Source organism: Bos grunniens, chromosome 5 (assembly GCF_055505025.1).
Source record: "Bos grunniens cultivar Pamir isolate PY7600 chromosome 5, Bosgru_T2T1.0, whole genome shotgun sequence".
NCBI lineage: Eukaryota > Metazoa > Chordata > Mammalia > Artiodactyla > Bovidae > Bos > Bos grunniens.
The window spans coordinates 74,569,322-74,588,164 of record NC_141169.1 but is presented as its reverse complement, the minus strand read 5'-3'; the positions used below and the strand labels follow the sequence as shown (position 1 = coordinate 74,588,164).

At 54.4% G+C, this 18,843-nt stretch overlaps 1 protein-coding gene across 3 annotated transcripts in view; it reads right to left on the bottom strand.

Annotated features, from left to right (window-relative positions):
* TOM1 (target of myb1 membrane trafficking protein) overlaps window positions 1–18,843 on the bottom strand; it is a 40,677-nt gene that overhangs the window by 18,236 nt on the left and 3,598 nt on the right. For all 3 annotated transcript variants that reach the window (XM_086401224.1, XM_086401225.1, XM_086401226.1), the window contains exons 2-5: window positions 4,421–4,505; window positions 1,767–1,845; window positions 483–632; window positions 68–202 (exon numbers count right to left, since the gene is read on the bottom strand). In XM_086401224.1, coding sequence (XP_086257350.1) covers window positions 68–202; window positions 483–632; window positions 1,767–1,845; window positions 4,421–4,505 — 449 coding nt within the window. The remainder of the gene's footprint in view (window positions 1–67; window positions 203–482; window positions 633–1,766; window positions 1,846–4,420; window positions 4,506–18,843) is intronic.

Sequence of the window (18,843 nt, the reverse complement as noted above, 5' to 3'; positions counted from 1 at the left end):
CCCCTCAGGAAACAGCCGCAGAACCCCCTCTGGAGTGACCCCCGCCACCCCTGCCGCTGCCCCTCACCCTCTGGGGCGTGTGGATGGGCGACAGCATGTCCAGGTCAGTCATGGGGAACTCCAGGCCCTTCCTCCGCAGGTCCTCGTAGACGGCCACCACACCTGTCAAGTCGGGCGAGCTGCGGAACGCGTCAGCCCAGGACTGAGAGGGGACAAGGGGACAGGGCTGATAATCGCTCCTCAGTGGCTCCTCTGCAAGCCTGCCTACCACCCCAGGGAGCAGAAATTCCCTCCTGGACTCGCTGGTCCTTTGGCAGCATCACCCGGGCAGCCAGGCCTCTGCCAACTAGGCTCCCTCATTTAGAAGTCCCGTCCGCAGATGAGCAAGATGCTCCCAACGAGAGAAACCGAAGTAGACAAACAAAAAGCAGCACTGATGGGGGCGCCTTCTTCCCCGCCTGCCCCGGGCTGCCTGCACGCACCTGGATGAGGGTGAGCACCTTGTCGTGCACGATGGTGGGTGGGTTGTTTTTGGGCAGGATGGTCCTCACCAGCACACCCTCCACAAAGTCCTGGCTGGCCACCAGCACGTGGAAGCGGTGCCCACAGTTCTTGACGCAGGTTTCCAAGACCTGGATGCCGTGTGGTGCCCGTGAGCACCTGGCAGGGAGGGGGGGCACCCAGGACCCCACCCTCACTCCCGACCCACGTCCCATCATGCAGACCCCGCAGAGGGTGCGGCTCTCTCCAGTGAGACCCAGACATGGAGGAGCAGGGACGACGCTGGATTCAGGGTCTGGGTAGCTTGGGGTGAGCCTGCAGTGGGCAGAGGGCTGAGTACTGGCTGGAGATCCCTGGCTGAGTGGCCTTGGTGCCCACAGAATCCTGTCCTGAGGCCTTCTCTGAGCTGAGCACAATCTAGAGGGAGGTGGCTCTTCAGGTGGAAAGCAGAGAACTTTCACTGAAATGGTGACCCTGTGGCCTAGGAAAAAGGTGTTCAACTTTCTTCCCCACTCCTGTCCCCACTTCCTGGCAGGAGCTGCCTTTGACTTTCAGTTTAGTGGATTAATCCAAATATAAGTACTGCCTGGGGGAGGCAGAGACAGAGTCCTTCCAACCCCACTCCCCAGCCAAACCCACCCTGACTGCCAGCTCATGTCTGTCCTGCCCTGCTGTGGGCAAGGACTGGCCTTGGCCTCTGACATTTGCATTACATTCATTTTTTCAGGGCCAATTAGTCCAAGTGTCAATTGGAACTCAACTTGGGTACTGCCCGCCAGAGGCCTGTGCGCACTGAGTCTCTGTGTCACCAGGCAGGTCCTCTGCCCAGGTGTTCCACGACAGGCCCTGGAGGGCTGTGGGCCTCCGTGTGTCTGTTCCCCACACCAGTAGGCTGGAGAGAACTTTTCCAAATAGCCTCTCTTGTCACTCCATGTTGGCCACCTGTGTAGACAGGCCAGTGCTTTGCTCACAGCCCCGTAGCTTGTTTGGTAAAGAATCTGCCTGCAGTGCAGGAAACCTGGGTTCAATTCCTGGGTTGGGAGGATCCCCTGGAGAAGGAAATGGCAACCCACTCCAGTATTCTTGCCTGGAGAATCCCACGGACAGAGGAGCCTGGCAGGCTACAGTGCATGGGGTTGCAAAAGTTGGGCACGACTTAGTGACTGAACTGCTACCACCTGGAAGAGGGGCCCCAGGGTGGCTGGGAGTCCCGCCAGGCCCCTGGTGGACTGTGATCCTCATGGATGGAGGGACGGGGCACTCACCGTGAGAGCTAACATCACCTCGTGGAAGTTCTTGTTCCCCACGATTCTCTTCTTCACGGCTCGGAAGGCATCTTTGGGACTGGGCAGAAGGACAAAAGAAAGGATGGGCGGAGGATCAGAACCTCTTTATCCAGCAGGGAGGCTGCGTGCCTGAGATCAGGAGGTGCTGGGAGACGGGAACGGCTCTTATCCACCCAGGGGGAGGCGGGTGGGTGGGTGTGGAAGCCAGGGAAGCCTCCTCCTTCTCCAAGGCCCGCAGCTGAGTGTGAAGGGTGGGATGGTGTCAGCTGGAAGGAGCAGGGAGAGTGGTTCAGGTAGTAGAGGCAGGAGTCTGGAGCAGGCCCAGGTGGGGAGGAAATGAGAGGAGGCCACGCGTGTGGTGGCAGGTGAGGGAGGGGCTGGCGAGGCCTGTGGTTATGGTGGGGAGGGGAGCGCGGCAGCTGCTCTCCCTGCTCCACCTGTAACCCCACGGCTGTCTGCACGCCTCACCCCGTGTCCTTGTCCCTCAGCCCTGTGCAGGGGAGATCCACACTGCTTGGACTGCTCCGGCCTAAAAGCCTCTGTGGCCCACAACTTGCACACCTACTGAGTAAAAGCCCAGCTGAAATCCTGCTGATTCATGACCCTTTCCCAGTCCTCATCTCCTGGCTGCATTTGCCCCCCGGGGCTGCCCGGCTAGAGAGGACACCCCCTAGAGGCCGGGGGCGGCATTCTCCTCTGACACTTTGCCTTCCCAGAGCCCAGTGCACTGCAGGAGCTCAAGCAATACTTCTAGGCTGGGGAGAGTGGGGAGGGGGCTGTCCTGCTGTTGGCTGGACGTGTCGGGCTGTCAGTGCCAAATCCATCAAAGGCAATATAGGAGAGTCGGGAACCCTGACGGGGGCTCCGTGCAGGAGTGAAGGAGGCAGCCAAGGCTTCCTGGGAACAGACCTGCGTGGAGGGCGGTGGGGACAGAGGTGACACAAGGGGTGAAGGACCGAATGGCCCTAGCCGGGGAGGGACCCTGCCCCTGGGGTGTGAGGGCAGTCTTCAACCCAACGCCCTGGGGCAGCTCCTCAGCCGCCCTCGGGGCTCCAACCTGGGAGAAGCTGGTTTCTGTTCCTGGCTTGGCCGCTCACCTGCGGCCACGTCAGCGCTCTGAAGGGACGAGTCTCCACTTCTTACCAAGTGACCAGAGAAGGGGCGCAGCACCGGGAACCAGCAGTTCTGGCCTGTGTCCTGTGGCTATGGGTCTACGAGTCTAGTTCTAGTCTATGGGCCTGCGGGTCTAGTTCTCTGCCAGGGCACAAAGTGGATGACAAGAAGGCTGCAACCCAAGGTGGCAGCAGACAAGAGACAAAGGCTTAGATGACAAGCTCAGTGAGGTCAAGGGTCATGTCTGCCCCGCTCACTGCTGGATCCTCTGGGCCTTGCGCAGAGCCTGGAACTCAGGAGGTACTCGCATCAACAGCACCTGAACGAGTATGACCCCAGTTCCGCCGATGTCTACAGCTAGATGGGGACTTGCTTCTCTAAGGACACGGCAGTGACCTCCAGCCTCGACATTCACGACCGGGCTCCGTGAGGTTTTCTGCCTCAGTCCTCTCGGGGACCCCACCACCTGCCCACCTCCTCACCCCCCGCCACACTCAAGAGTCCAGATGCAGGAAGGCATGTCCCCACCCAGCACCTTGGCGAGCCCAGGGCACACGGCTGGGGAACTGGAAGGCTCTGGCAGCCACTGAGCGCTCCTGACTGGCCCTGACTGTGTGCCGCAGACGCCTACAGCCTCCTTAGCTCTGAGGTTGGTGCTGCCTGTCTGCTCCCTCCACACGGTGAGGGAGCCCTTGCAGGGCAACTGGACCACTGCAGGGAGATATGGGGGGAGCGCTGAGAGCCTGCTCCAACTGCTGAGCCTCATTTTCCAGACAGAGGCCTCCTCTGGTAGTTCCTCCGGCTGGCGGTGGTCATCACACCCCTTCCATCTCATCCCTGGTTTTTCATGAGAAGGACAGTGACCCTGTACCCTTCTCTGCTCCCCTCAGGGCCTTGAACAGAAAAGAGCTTTGTCTCTAAGGACAAAGACCTGGGGAGGTACAGTGATTTGCCCAAGGTCAGATGCTGGTGAGCAATGCTAGTCAGAGGCCAGGAACTGGGACCACGGTGCCTCTGCCACACCACGTGCTTCAGTGGGATGCCCTGACCCTGAGCAGGAGGCTGTGCCCTGTACTCCAGAAACACTAACTCTGCCCAGTCTCTCTCGGTTCCGCTGCATGTTCACTGGCCTCCCTGTGATCCCAACCCTCCGTGCTGCTTTCAGATCTTAAGGAAATGAAAGTCTGTCCCTGCTCACGGGGGAAGCTAGGTATCCTTGATGCACAGTCCGTCCCACGGCATGCAGAGGGGGCTCAGGGCCACCTCCGGATTCTAGGAGCCTCCGGCTGGCTTTGTCCTGTGAAGATGCCGCACAGGTGATGTCCCTGGAAGAGCCAGCAGGCTGTGCTGTGGCCGCTGGGTGGGAAGCATCCAGGGGCCAGCTGGCCGGCTGCACACGTGGCATCTCTGGGCCTCTCACCCACCTGATGAGATGGTCAGACTAGATCACGGTTCTGAAATGTTTCAGATGAACTGCAGTGGCCGCCTCGCCCGCTTCCCTCTCCCCCCGCGGTCCTCACCCTTCCTCGGTCTCGTTGATGATGTCACAGATCTCCATGTTGAGCGCCCAGTCCTCGCTCTGCAGGGAGCCATCCGTGGCTTTCTCTGAGGACAAGAAATCACAGGTCACAGAGGTGTGCGGGGGTCCCGGATGGACAAACTCAGAGAGCGGGAGTGGGGAGGACAGCGCCTCTGGGCACTGAGGTGGGCCAGCACCATGTATATGGTATCACCTTCACCGTCCCATTTCGTCTCTTAATTCCTATAGTAGCCATGTGAGGCCAGGAGGGAAGCCCCGGCTGAGTCTACCACATGGGCAGCGGATGGATTCAGAGGCCTGGCCTCAGTGTGCTCGTTTCTGACATGACAATATTGAGAACAGGGTTTGGTTTTATACTTGCAAATAAGTGTTCTTTCTTGACTTTTAAATTATCTTTGGACTTGGAAACACTTCTGAGGTTCAAAGTGTAAAAAGTTCCAAAAACACATCGAATGGAGAGTCAATCTACCTGCCTCCCCTGCCCCTAGCTCCCTTTTCCTCAGTTTCCTCTCAATTCTCCCAGTGATATTCTTTACCTGCACAGCCAAGGACACGGGGTTTTAAATCCTGACTCTGTTACCACAAGGCCTGGCCACGGCCTTCCCCTTTGTGTCAGCTCATCTACAGAGAGGTGGACTCTGAGGTGCCCTGCAGAACCACCCAGGGGAAGCTGGTAATGCAAACCAGCATTGACAGGATATTTGGTGCCAAACGGGTGCTTCTAAGTGGTGGCAGGTCTTTTTCTTATTAAAATTGAGGCAAAGGTCACACAAAGTAAAGTTCACCATTTCAGTGGCATTTAGCATATTCACAAAGGTGTCCAACCACTCTGTCTGGATCTTAGGGTGAGGTCTCCATGTAGCCGGCTACGAGACTCTCCAGGCCTGGAGAGGCCGTGTTTAGAGGTCCTTTGCTGTAAAATCTGCTCAGTGTGCTCCAGCGTGAGAGGTGGTGGGTGGACAACGAACTCAGGAAGAGAAAATCCTAGGACGTTCAAAAACATTCTTTAAGAGCGAAGTGCCAACCTGCGTTCACACTGCCTGTTTTCTCTGACCTCTGCACCTTCTAGGTTCCATCCACATACAGACCTAGCTTTAAAAAAGCTCCAGCGGACTGCATATACCCTGCTTGTCTCAGGCAAGAGTCTGCCCTGCGAGTTATCCCTGCATTTCTGTCAAGCACGCACCTGAGTGTTTACCACTGGCTGGATCACTGGTTAGGACACTAGTCAAGATCCCCCGTCATGGCTGAGTTCTCAGCTTGAGAGCCCAGCTCCAGGCTAGGAGTGCTCCTGTCTGTAGCCTCGGTGCACCCCCAGGCACTGTACAGCGGGGTATCTCCCAGGAGCCCCCGTGGACCAGGCACCCAGAGCTTATTACACACGATGGTGCAGGGGAGGTTCCCGCACCACCCTGCTCATGGGGTGACATGCCAGGCCTGCTCTGGGCACCGGGGGTGCAGTGTGGACAGACGGATATGGTCCCTGCCTTGTGGCGCTCAAAGAGGCCGAGCTCTCAGGACAGATGAGTAGGCTCTGTGAGACTGGTCATGGCTCTCCTCCAGCCAGGAGGCAGTCCTATCCTGTGGGGCAGAGCCTGGGCTGGGCTGGCATAGTCAGATCCCTAGAACAGTGGCTTCCATGCTCTACGTTTGGAAACTAGCCTGACTTCAGCTCCACCCTGGGCCCCCTTGGGTCCTGCAGGCTATATGGAGGCCTGGGTAGCTCAGGACACGGGCCAGGCAGCCAGGCATCCAGGTATGGACCTGGCAGCAGGCAGGTTGCTTGGCTCCTGGCTTAGGGCTGCGAGAGGGGTTGACAAAGGGCTCCCTTTAAAAGGGTGGAAAGAGGGACTTACTCATCCCACAAGTATGTCCTGGGTGTGGCTTCTCTGGGCCACACTCCCTACCCCTGGGACTACACGCCTACTGAACCACATATGAAGAACCGAAAGAGCTGACAAGTGACCCCTGGGCAGGGGAGGGCTGGGTCTTACTTTTGAGGGTCTGGGGGGCAGTGGCTGATCAACCATGCAGAATAGCACCTCCTTCCGAAGCCACGTCTCAGTAACCCCGTCCCACGGCGGGAAGGGCTCATCAACCTAAGTCCTGACTGCCTCTAATGATCCACTGAGTTCTGCCAGTTCCAGCCCTGGACGCTCTCTCCATCCCAGCCCCTCCCTTCCCCACCCTGCTCTCTGCCAGCCAGGGCACCTCCCCACCTTGCTCCCCTCACTGATCCTCCATGCTAACCCAGAGTGAACTTTCTGGAACCTGAAAGTGATTGTGTCCGTCCATTCCCAAATCCTTCAAAGGTCCCTTAGCCCCCGGCTGGACCTACAAGGCTCTTCCACAGTGATAATGTTTTCACTTCCCAAGTTATATTGCTAGGTAACACTCAGCTGTTTACATCAAGGTGACTGGGGCCCTGGCAGCTATAAGGTGCCACTACTGCCCTTGTCTAACTAATGGGGAAGCTGAGGCATGGAGAGATCACACGGTGGTGAGGGAGGGTGGCTATGGCTGCCTCTGCCCTTATCTCCCATCGGGCATCAGGCACTCTGCTTTTCCAGAAGGATGCACCCAGAGCACTCAGCCCATCTGCCCCCTCCTTCCGGACCCTGGCTCCACCAGCAGCTCTCGGTGGTTCCTCCATTGGTTCCTCCCTATGACCTCCCCAGGGACTGCTGAAAACCACGGCACCTCCCTCCTCCTGGGGGAGAGAGCGGCAAGGTCTCAGAAGGGATTATGATCATTTAGAAAGGCAAGCGGCTGTTGAGGGGGCAGATGGGGCATTTATGAGTGAGAGAAAGCCATCCTGAGGAACCAGGGTGGGTGCAGCGGGACCCCTGGAAAGTGAGTCTGACACCAACCTGAGCACAGGGCCAAGCTCTTTAGTCCTGAGTGCCAGCTGTGGGCGGAGCCATTCGGAGGATGGAGCTTTTTGTAGGGGGTTTAGGGTAAAGGGGGCTCTGCAGTCAGTCTGAGCAGGTAGGAGGTGAGGAAGAGGCAGAAGGGAGACAAGAGACATCTGAGCAATTCCAGCAGAAGGGAGGTGCGCCCAGACCCCTCCCTTCAGGGCTGGGACAGTTCTAGGACTTCCTCAATAAAGATGTCCAGAGACTTCCCTGGTGGAGTGGTCCTGTGGTTAAGACTCTGTGCTGCCAATGCAGGGGGCGTGGGTTCTATTCTGGTCAGGGAACTAAGATCCCATAAGCTGAGCAGCTTGACCAGAAGATTAAAAAAAAAGAAAAGAAAAAAAGGTGCAAAACGGTCCAAGGGGTAGGCATGCTCTATTAAGGGCAGAAATTTAAACCCACAGGAATCTGGGGATGTGTGTTTTATTTTTGGTTTTAACCGCAGAAGCAACTCAGCTGGTTATTTTAAGAAGGCGGAATAAAAACACTGACAATGGTTACTAGTTCCAAAAGAATGACAGCTGACTTCTTGAGCTCTCTGCTGTTGGCTGTGACCTTTGGAGGCCCTGGGGCAATCCTACCCTTGTCCCCCAGCTCTGGAGGAAGCCGGGCCCTGTGAGTCACCTGCTGTCGTCCGGGCGGGCAGGTGGAGGTTGGGGATTTTGGGGCATTTGTCTGTCTGCTCAGCAGTCTGTCCTCTCCATGTGGGGCTGGTGCCGGCACAGCCAGAGTGGTGGCATGGCTTTGGAGTGGGACAAGCCTGGCCTCACCTCTGAACTCGGAGACTATGGGCAAGGCTCTGAGCCTCAGAGTCTTGGTTTCCTCATCTGTGAAGCTGGAAGAAGACGGCCGCCCCTACAGGTGATGGGACTTTTCAGCCTGACAATGTGCAGTGCGTCAGCTGAAGAGCAGTGGCAGGTTGCTGCTGAGTCCCACGACCATGACCCGGGATGAGAGCAGCAGACAGTGGCCACCGCAGTCTCCAGTTGCAGGCCCCTGGAGCCAGCCTGCTCGACTCAGGGGCACCCTGAGTTTCTGGAGAGCCCACCCTCTCAGCCATGGGGGAAGCCCTGCTTCATAGGAGGCCATTTCTGTGGAGCTCAGGGGACCTGTGGGTCACCATTGTGGGTGCCCGTCCCCCTGACTGCCTCCTGCCAGGTCAGCCCGAGGGCAGCAGCCTAGAGCTGCCTCCCCACCACCCTGCACGTTCCGTCACCAGGTCCCCAGGGGCCCGGCTGCTCAACGTGTCTCTGAGGTGCCCACCTCTGTCATCACGGTCGCAGCTCTGGTTCCGGGCCTGTCTCCCACCTAGCCCTGTACCATCACCTTCACACTCTCCTCTCCCAGCATAAATCCAACCAGTGCTCTTCTCTGTATAAATATTGTCTATGATACCCCACTGCCCGAGGATCAAAAACCAGATCTCTTTACGGGCTGAGAGGGACATCTGAGGCTGAGCCCGGCCACAATCTGCTGTGGTCTCCTCCGTCCCTCAGCTGCCCTTGTTCTTTCATGCATCAGGGCTTCTGCTTGGGGCGCCTGGCTCCCCTCCAGGCAGGCACCAGGTCACAGGTGACGGTCAGACCTCAGCCCTCACCACCAACACTTGTCGGCTTCTCAGCACAACCAAGCCCCGGGCCCTGCACTTCTCGTCAGCCCCACTGCGCTCACCACAGCCCCTAAGGCAGAGGGCGGAGACACTGAGGAGCAGAGAAGCCAGTGGCTTGCCATGGTCATACAGTGTGCGTGTTGCAGAGCAGAGGTTCGAACCCCAAGAGTTTCTTAGCTACTAGGCTGCGTGCCTCTCAAACATACTGAACACGTGTCATCCAGGCCCCGGGAGACACTGGTGAGCAGAGCTGGCCAGGTCCTGCCTTCAGGAAGTCTGCAGCCTGGTGGGCAGCCACCATGGCATCACAGAAGGGAAAAACCCCTGGATAGAAAAGAGCAGGTGCTGAGACAAGCACAGGGGTGTGCGATTCAGATGTGCCAATGGGAGGACCTGTAAGGCCCTACCCCAGTGTTAGCTCCGCAGCGTACCTCCAGCCAGGTGAACCGTGCCAGGCTCATCCTGCCCCTCTGCACTGACGCTGTGGACAACAGCAACCAGATGACCAGCCTTCCCTGCCCGTCAGCCTGGGACCCTCCTCTCCTGTCACCACCCTACAGCCCATATCACGTGCGGGGACAGCTCACACCCACACCCGGAAGTGGAGAGTGGGGATGCAGAGCCGGTCTAGGGGGGTCTGGACCTGTGAGCTCCCCCTCTGTTCTGCTCCCGCCTGCCTCAGCTGGATGCCGAGCTCTGGAGACATCTCTGTCTCTCCGGGCCCACCTCTGGTGGGACAGAGAGTAGAGGTTCAGCCAATGTTTGTGGAAGGACCAGCCGAGGCTCCAGGGCACCTCGCTGCTGAGCACCCGTCCCCACTCTGTCCCGGGGAAGACTCCTCATGCTTCACTGACCTAAGCTCCCTTGTCCACTCTTGAGCCCCTCTGCTGCTAGGATGTGGCTTACAAATAACGACCTGTCAGAACTTGGTAGATTTTTCTTTCTAGATTCAATGAAATATGGTTTGCAAACAGTAATGAAGTGTCTTAAAGGGCGAGGCCGACAGCTCAAGTCCCACCTTGACCGTGACCACGCCTGGGGCAGGGCTCACCGACCTGGGATAGAAGGTGAGGTAGCTGACCATGATCAAGCAAGCAGTGACATGAGGCGCCAGCTCGACCCAGAGCTCCCACGGGCTCTCTTTCCAGATCCTCCTCCTATGACCAGATCCCTGTGAGGGTGCCCACAGGCCACCTGATCTTCAGGAACTGTCACCTTTCCAGTGTTCAAGGCCACCTACTCATATCGCTCAAAGGAGCCATGGTGAACCCTTGAGATTTCCCTTCTAGTCTTTACTGTTTTCAGGATTTAAAAAACACATCAGCATAATTTTTTTAAAGATGTGTAATGGTATTGTGACTATGGCTCATTTGTTTCTAACTACAATTCCTGTTCCATACCCTTAAAAGACACAGAAATATTTATGAGTGAAATGATATGCTGTTTGGAATTCACTGTACCCACCCCTCCCTCTGATCCCTGCCCCTCTCCCCACCCACGTCTGCCTCCATCGCTGGCCCAGCGCCCCTTTGCCCCCTCTGCCCACCTCTCCACTGCCTCCCAGGTGCCCTCTTCCTGCCCTTCTCTTCTCCCTCCCACGACACACTCTGAGCGGCTCCTGTTTGTCCAGTCCTGCACCAGGTGCCAGAGGGGCAAAGATGAACAGAATCCCTGCCCTTGGGGAGGCCCAACAGCAGTCAGTGAAAACAGCTGGAGAGATGTGTTTAGAGGAAAAGGACAAGTGATGTGACTGGGGTCAGTCCAGGGCACCGGGGAGCCGCGGGGAGGGGTCAGCACCTACGGGAAGAACCGGGAAGGTTCCAGTGAGGAGGTACCTTCTGGGCTGAGCACAGGGCATGAGCTGCTGGGCTGGAGGAGATGAGGAGGGACATTCCTGGGAGAGGAAGAGCATGAGAGTCTTGCAAAGACTCCAAGATGAAACCTCAGGGGTGAAGAGGAGAAGAGGAGCGACAAGGAGCTTGAGGGTCAGTCTGAAGGGCCCGAAGGAGGGAGACAAGGCTGTTCTGAGACCAGGAAAGATCCAGGAGCCGGAGGTGGGCTGAGGGTCCTGGAGGGAGCAAGGCAGCCAGAGAAGGGCAGTGATGCCAACGGCTTGGAAGACCAGTCCTCGGAGCAGGACAGAAGGAATCAGGCATGGACACCCCTAGCCTGCCCCCTAGCAACTCCTCCCTCGTCCCCACCCAAAACAACAACCCCGCTACCCACTGGCAGTGCCCAGTCCAGGAGTGGGCAAGCCACCCAGTCCTGATCCCTGGGGAGCATGGGGTGTCTGCGGGGCTGCACTGGGGAGGGGAGAGCTTTGTCTCGCTCATTCCTTCCTTCGCTTCTGGGAGCCAGCACAGGAGCATGGTGCCTGGAGCTCAGGCTGAGGGGGGACACACTCAGGAGATAAAGCCGGCACGTCCAGGACCAAGAGTCTGGGTGTTAAAAGACATCTCTGAGCTGTCAGACCAACTCTGAAACCTCCCACCTTCCGACTTTTTGCCAGGTAAGCCCAGCATGTGGGGCCGGCTCGGCTGTGTTGGCTGGGTATCTGTCTGTCACTTGCAGCCAGGGTACTCCAAAGCTTGGTGGCGGGATGTGGTGTGGAGCCTGGTCTTCTCCCCGCTTCCTCCTCCCACTGCCTGGGACTTCTGCCTGGGCCCTGCTTCCTATGGGGCCTGCCTGGACCCCCAGAGGGCCTTGCCCTCTGTGCTAGGCCAACAGGACTCTGCGCAGACAAAACTACAAGCTCTGCTTAGTGTCACGGTAACTTTGCAGTATTTACTGCTTTGTTCCTCCGTCTCTTCCATTAAGCTGTGAGCTCCAGGGTGGAGATTGTGAGTCATGGAATTCTCTACACCAGACCGGATGACCAGGCCTGTGAAAAACCTGCAGGACGTGTTTGATGAATGACTGAATGAAGGATGAGGCCATATTCACAGGACAATAAGCCCTTAGAGCACTTTAATTTAAATAAACTACTCCCACCCTTTGGCCCTCGTAGACCCTTTAGTAGCGGCTGTGTAGAAATCCTAATCTTCCTTCCACTTGGCAGTCCTATGAACTTTTAATTTTTTTTTTTTTAACTTTTTTGCCCATGCCACGTGGCATGTAGGATCTTAGTTCTCTGCCCCCGGCATTGGAAGTGTGGAGTCTTAACCACTGGACTGCCAGGAAGTCCGAGTCCTATGAATATTTTTAAAAACTACCTTGCGTGTGTGCTCAGTCACTTCAGTCGTGTCAGACTCTTTGTGACCCCATGGACTATAGCCCGCCAGACTCCTCTGTCCATGGGATTCTCCAGGCAAGGATACTGGAGTGGGTTGCCATGCCTCCTCCAGGGGATCTTCCTGACCCAGAGATTGAACCTGTGTCTCTTATGTCTCCTGCCTTGACAGGTAGGTTCTTTACCACTAGTGCCACCTGGGAAGCCCTAAAAAGTACCATGTCCCTCTTTAATCTGACCTCCGCGCTACATCCTCAGTTCCTGTGACCACCCCACTCTGGATGTGACCTCCAGAGCCTTCGCCATTCCCATCATCCCCTTGGGACACTGGCCAGCTGTGCTGTCCTCCTGGAAATGCAGCATGGGAACTCACGTACCTGTCCACATGGGAGGCGGTATCCGTGTTAACTCACCCTGGGACTATATGAGATGTTTACTCACTCCACCGTATGGACCTGACCCCCACAGAGTCTGTTGCTGTGAAAGACACTCTCCACTGCTGTACTCTGTTTAGGTGTTCTAATCTCCCTTGCAGTCAGAAGAGGCCCTGTGACCCAGTGCTGGCCTCTGACGTTAGTGGAACTTTCTGGCGGCTCCCAGCGAAGGTTTTCCTGCCCTGATAACAGAGGCAGTGCTGGCAGGTGCTAACCGTGCTCTGTCACGTGCAGTCCAGCAGGAGGAGGAAACCTACGCGCTAAAGGCTGGGGGTGCGTGGGTGCAGAAATGCAGAAAGAAGAATACGAACAAACTCAAAACTACACGCATTCTGGACCCACACATTTCCACTGTAAAGGAAACCTGCCGGGTCCCTGTCAATTCTAAGGGGAAGCAATCAGGTGGCAAAGTTAGGAGAGTGGGATCTGGACACAGACAAACCCCAGTTCAAGTCCTGACGGGAGCACTCGCTGACTGTGTGACCTGAGTGAATTCCTTAACCTCTCTGTGCCGAGTTCCCCTCCTGCAGAATAGAGGAAAGGATAACTAAAGCACCGACCCTCAGGGTTACGTGAGGAGGAAATGAGAGAAGACACTTCATGTGCTCCACGTCCCACCCAGCACAACAGCCAGCCCCCAAACAAACGTTACCAACTAGAAATATCAATCCCCAAATCATTGCTTGAAAATTTCAAGCATCCCCAAAAAATAGCTTTTTAAATCACATACATGCAGAAGCCATTCTTTTTTTCCCCCAGCCAGCAAACTGTCCTGAAGCCCACTTTCCAGTGAACAGCTCTTTCCAGACTCAGCATGGAAAGTTCCATCATTCTCCTGAGTTGCTGAGCCATCCTTCCCCAAAACCCTGGCTGCCTCTCCCCTGCCATTTTGTAACCACACGCCACAAGAGGAACTCGAAAATACCTCACCGAAGGCATAACTTTGGCAACCCACAATTTTAAAGTTGATACAGCTAACTATAGTACCTAACTGAAGAAAATTCCAGTTTGCTGAAAGAAGGCTTTTGAAAAACTATCCAGGTAAGAAGGAGCAAAACTGTGAAAACAGAGGTTTGAAGGGACTGGCCAAGGCATATATGACATTCTTTTTTTCTTCCCCCAACTCATGAATGCAAAAGATGTATGTATGACGTATGTAGGCATGTACATTATTATTTATGTACCTATCTATCCATAGAGAGATTTAAGGGATTTCTTGTGCTATTGTGGAGGCTTCAGTATCAGTTCAGTCGCTTAGTCGTGTCTGACTCTTTGCGACCCCATGAACCACAGCACGCCAGGCCTCCCTGTCCATCACCAACTCCCAGAGTCCACCCAAACCCATGTCCATTGAGTCGGTGATGCCATCCAACCATCTCATCCTCTGTCATCCCCTTCTCCTCCTGCCCTCAATCTTTCCCAGCATCAGTGTCTTTTCAAATGAGTCAACTCTTCGCATCAGGTGACCAAAGTACTGGAGTTTCAGCTTCAACATCAGTCCTATCAATGAACACCCAGGACTGATCGGATCTCCTTGCAGTCCAAGGGACCCTCAAGAGTCTTCTCCAACACCACAGTTCAAAAGTATCAATTTTTCGGCGCTCAGCTTTCTTTATAGTCCAACTCTCACATCCACACATGACTACTGGAAACACCATAGCCTTGACTAGACGGACCTTTGTTGACAAAGTAATGTCTCTGCTTCACCCATTCCAATCCATCTTAGTTCGCTGATTCCTAGAATGTCGATGTTCATTCTTGTCATCTCCTGTTTGACCACTTCCAATTTGGACTCATGGACCTAACATTCCAGGTTCCTATGCAATTTTGCTCTTTAGAGCATGGAACCTTTCAAAATCTGCAGGACAGACAAGCAGGAGACAGATGCAGTTCAAGTACAGAGGTCATCTGCTGGCAGCATCCCATCTTCTGGGGAGGCCAGTCTTTCTTCTATGCAACTGGTCAGATGAGGCCCATTCACATTATAGAGGGTAATCTGCTCTTCTCAAAGATGGACTTAAATGTTAATTTCATCTAAAAAAATACTTTCACAGAAACATCTAGATTAATGTTTGGCTAAATATCTGTGTGGGCTTTCCTGGTGGCTCAGCCAGTGCAGGAGATGCAGGTTTGATCCCTGGGTTGGGAAGATGCCCTGGAAGAGGGCATGGCAACCCACTCCAGTATTCTTGCTTGCAGAATCACCTGAACAGAGGAGCCTAGTGGGCTATACAGTCCATGGGGTTGCAAAAGAGTTGACACAACTTAGTGACTAAACAACAACAACAAATATCTGGGTACCGTGACCTGGCCAAAATTGACACATGAAGGGAACCAACCCAGGGTTTATCCTGCATCAGTGTATTCAAGCTCCAGGTGAACAGAGGACATCTCTGCCTGTCCTTTGTTCTCCTGGTCTCAATCTCTGTAACCTGGCTGGCTCCTCCCTCCCGATTCCCTCCTTCCCTTTCCTGCTTTCCCCACAGGTGTAAAGCCCAATTCCTCCCATGGATCCTGCATAGCTGCTTGGCTCTTCATGGCACTCTGGGGTCTCTACCAGTTCTCAAGTCTTCCATGTCCATGGAAGCACAATCCCCTTGGAGGTTCTGTCACTTGCCTGGGGACATGGCTGGGGAGGGGAGGAGCTGGTACTTGAACCCAAATCTTCTGATGCAGGGTCTATGTTCTGAGCCTATTCAGACTGCTTACATCTGAGTGGCTGAAATGTGCCATCTGGGATCACGAGCAAACCTGGCATCAGGTGGGATCATGAGCAAACATAAAGACATTTTTAGAGTTGCCTATTTAATGTCGAGCAGCTTGTCAAAGTCATGACTTCAGGATGTAATTACACAGGATAAGGCCAACTTTAAAAAGGTAAGTGAATAAAAGGAAGACACTATGAAAATACAACTAAAGGTGGGACACAAGGGCAGAAGTCTGGAGAGAGCCAGCTTCGGCAGAGACTTCTGTGATAAGGAGGTAAAGAGTTAACTTGTCCTGAATCCTTGGAGTGATGGCCCCAGGCTAATTAGAAGACTGAGGGTTTTTGTTTTTTTCTGAAACCAGAAGGGCGGAAATGTGGGACTTTACTCTTATTTCTTTGAGCTCAGGGAGGAAACAAAACCTATTCACCAGTTCCATCTGTACAGTCAGGCAAAGGCTTTAATTCCCAAGTGAAAACCGGCTCCACCCCACAGCCTGAAACCTGACCTGTCTGTGACTGTGGCTGCCACCCAGCCTGCGACTGCTCATTCCCAGTAACACCAAGACCAGATAGAGGCTGTGCTGGGACCAGGGCCCTAGGTGGGTACCCTGGCTCCCTGGTGACCTTAGACTCTGCCCCATCAATGATAATAACACCTGGGGAAAATCACAACAGCTGACAATTATGGACAATTACTGTCTGGTGGGCAATGGGCCAAGTGCTTCACAACGTGACCATATGAGAACCTCCCTACATGGCTGAACCTCCCAATCCTGACTGATCCCTGCTATTATTATCCTCATTTTTAAGACAGGAAATTGGAGAACAGAGAGGTTAAGTAACTTGCTTCAGGTAACAAAGCAGACGATGGATAAACCAGGATTTGGACCACCTGGTCTGACTCAGGAACACACCCCGTGTGGCCATCTGACTCAAAGCCCTTTCTAGATATTAGTCCCTCTTATCCTTAAGACACAAATGTTGGGTTCTAACCTGGTGCCAGCACTTACAGATCAAGGAATCGGAGCTTCAAGCTGCAAGGGCTCCACATAGCAAAGAGTGGGAAGTGGTAGAGATTCTGAATCGGGGGGTCCAGAATTGGAGCGTTCTCAAGCATCTCTAACAGGGATATCTTGGGACCCCATTTTGAAGCACAATGCCCCCCATCATTCTGCCTCTGGCCAAGAGGTCAGCAAACTATAAACTCATGTGCCAAAAGGAGTCTGCTTTTGCATGGCCCACAAGCTTAGTCTCTACAGTTTCAAATGGTTGAAAAAGAAATTCCAAAGATCATTTCATAACATGAAAATTACATGAAATTCCCATTTCAGTGTCCACAAAAGAAGTCTGAACACAGCCATGTCCCTTCACTGACACTGTCTGTCTGCTTTCGTCCTCTGAGGGCAGAGGCCAATAGATTGCAGCAGAAGCCATACGGCCCACAAAATTGAAAATATTTACTCTCTGGCCCTTTACAGAAAAAGTTTGCAAATCCTGGTCTAGTCTACTCTGCCAGCCACGCAACATCCTGCTTACAGCCTCCCTCCCCTCCTCACCTCCAGTGGTGGGGAGCTCACTACCAAACTGCGCCCAGTCCCGCTGTGAACCGTGCTGGCACTGAGCTCCTCGGAGTGATGGAATCGGTTCCATCACTCCTCCCCAGTACCCAGCCATTTCTTTCTTCTCTCTAATACCAACCTTCCCCTGTCCTCACCGTCCCCTCAGTTGTTCAGTCCTCTGTGAATGAGGGAGAGTGATGGCCCCTAACAGAAAGTGGTGAGAAGGAATGAGACACAGTCAGGAACGAACGTGAGCCGGACCCAGGTCTCCTGCCACCTAGCCTGGCATTCCCTTGACAACACGCCTGAATGTCCGGTTTGGTTTCCACTCATTGCTCCCCAAAGGGCAGCCCTGAGGGCCTGTGGGGCTCTCTTCCTGCTAATGCCTGTTGTCTCCCACCTATGATGCCTTCTGGTAGTCCCCTAGCTTGGCCTTTGTGGGGCTAAGAGTGGCTCTCCCTGACCTTTCACCTCTCCTGTCCACCCCAGGGCTCAGTCTTAGGCTCTGAGCTTTCCTCCTGCCCCATGACTAGGGGCTAGTCCCCAGGCACTGCCTGTGTCTAGAGTCTCTGCTGTTTGCAGCTGGCTCTCCTGGGTCAGCTGCACCTCCAGTCAAAGTGCTGGGGTGAGCTGACAGCTGGAGGTGGAAAATTGGGTTTTTAAAACAAGGCCAGCCAGGGCTGTCCTCAGAAAATACCTCAGATGGGTTTTTAAATCCTTGGAAGAAAAGGGCTGAGTCAACACCAGCTAGTACTCACTATCTGGGGTCCTTTCAGCCAGAGGCTGCTGCCCACTGGAAGCTTTTCTGATAGATAAAGCATCACCCACCATTTCAGTAAACAAAAGCACTTGTGGCCATCAAGCCTTTGGTTACAGCGGCACCCTCCCTTCACCAAAGTGCACCTGAGCAGAGTTCAGGATGGAGAAAAAGAGTATACTGGGCCTAGATAGTGAAGATGCACACCAAAGGAATGACTTCAAAACGCCCAGACTCTTGCCTCTTCCCACACAGAGAAAAGCACTAAAATCATTCATTTGTGATGTCTGCTTTTTGTGATTAGCAGTCATCTTTTGCTGTCTGACTGTGTGTCCCCCCACCCCCCTCCACCTGCCTTCCCCCACCAAAAACTCCTATATCTCCTGGCTCCTCCCTGACCTCTTTGGAACGGTGCCTAAGAGCTATCTGAGAGACTGCCTCCCGGGCTGTAGTTCTCAGTGTGGGCTCCAGACAAAACAAAATGCTCAACTTTTAGGTTGTGCATATTCTTTACTTCACAGTGGATTCTTTAGTGACCTGGAGGAGGAAATGGCGCCCCTCTCCCGTATTTTTGCCTGGAAATCTCATGGACACAGGAATCTGGTGGGCTACAGTCCACGAGGTTACAAAGAGTTGGACATGACTGACTTGACTGAGCACGAGTGACCTGGAAACATTCAGGGCCCAGTAAGCGCCACAAGCAGAAAAGCTGGTCTGTGGGTCAAACAATAACTGTGGCTGCTGGAGGGCTGGGTTGCTCCAAATTCCAAACAGGTATTGACCAGCCAGGGGCAGGGTGGTGAGGGTGCAAGAGAGGACCTCAGTTCTGCAGGCAGAGAGACCTGGGTCTGGGTCCTGACTCTAGGAAGCTGGGAAACCTTGGGAAGTGACACCTTCCTTCAGATTTACTTTTGATGATTGGAAAAAATAGCAAAACCCTGTAGGCTTGAAACCGACTCCCCCTAAAACTGAGTTCCTCTGTCAAGTTCATATTAATTTCTTTATTCAAAACTTTATTCCCTTTCTTGTCCCACACCTGTTGCCCCCAAGACTGAAGAGTATCAAAGAAAAGGGGGCTTTGAAAACCACTGGTATCCTGCAGGGCCCTTCTGGGTACGAAAGCCTTTCAGTGTTCCCCATTTCTTGTTTTTGCGGAAAAGGCGTCTGTCTCCTAAATCTTCCCTGAATTCCAA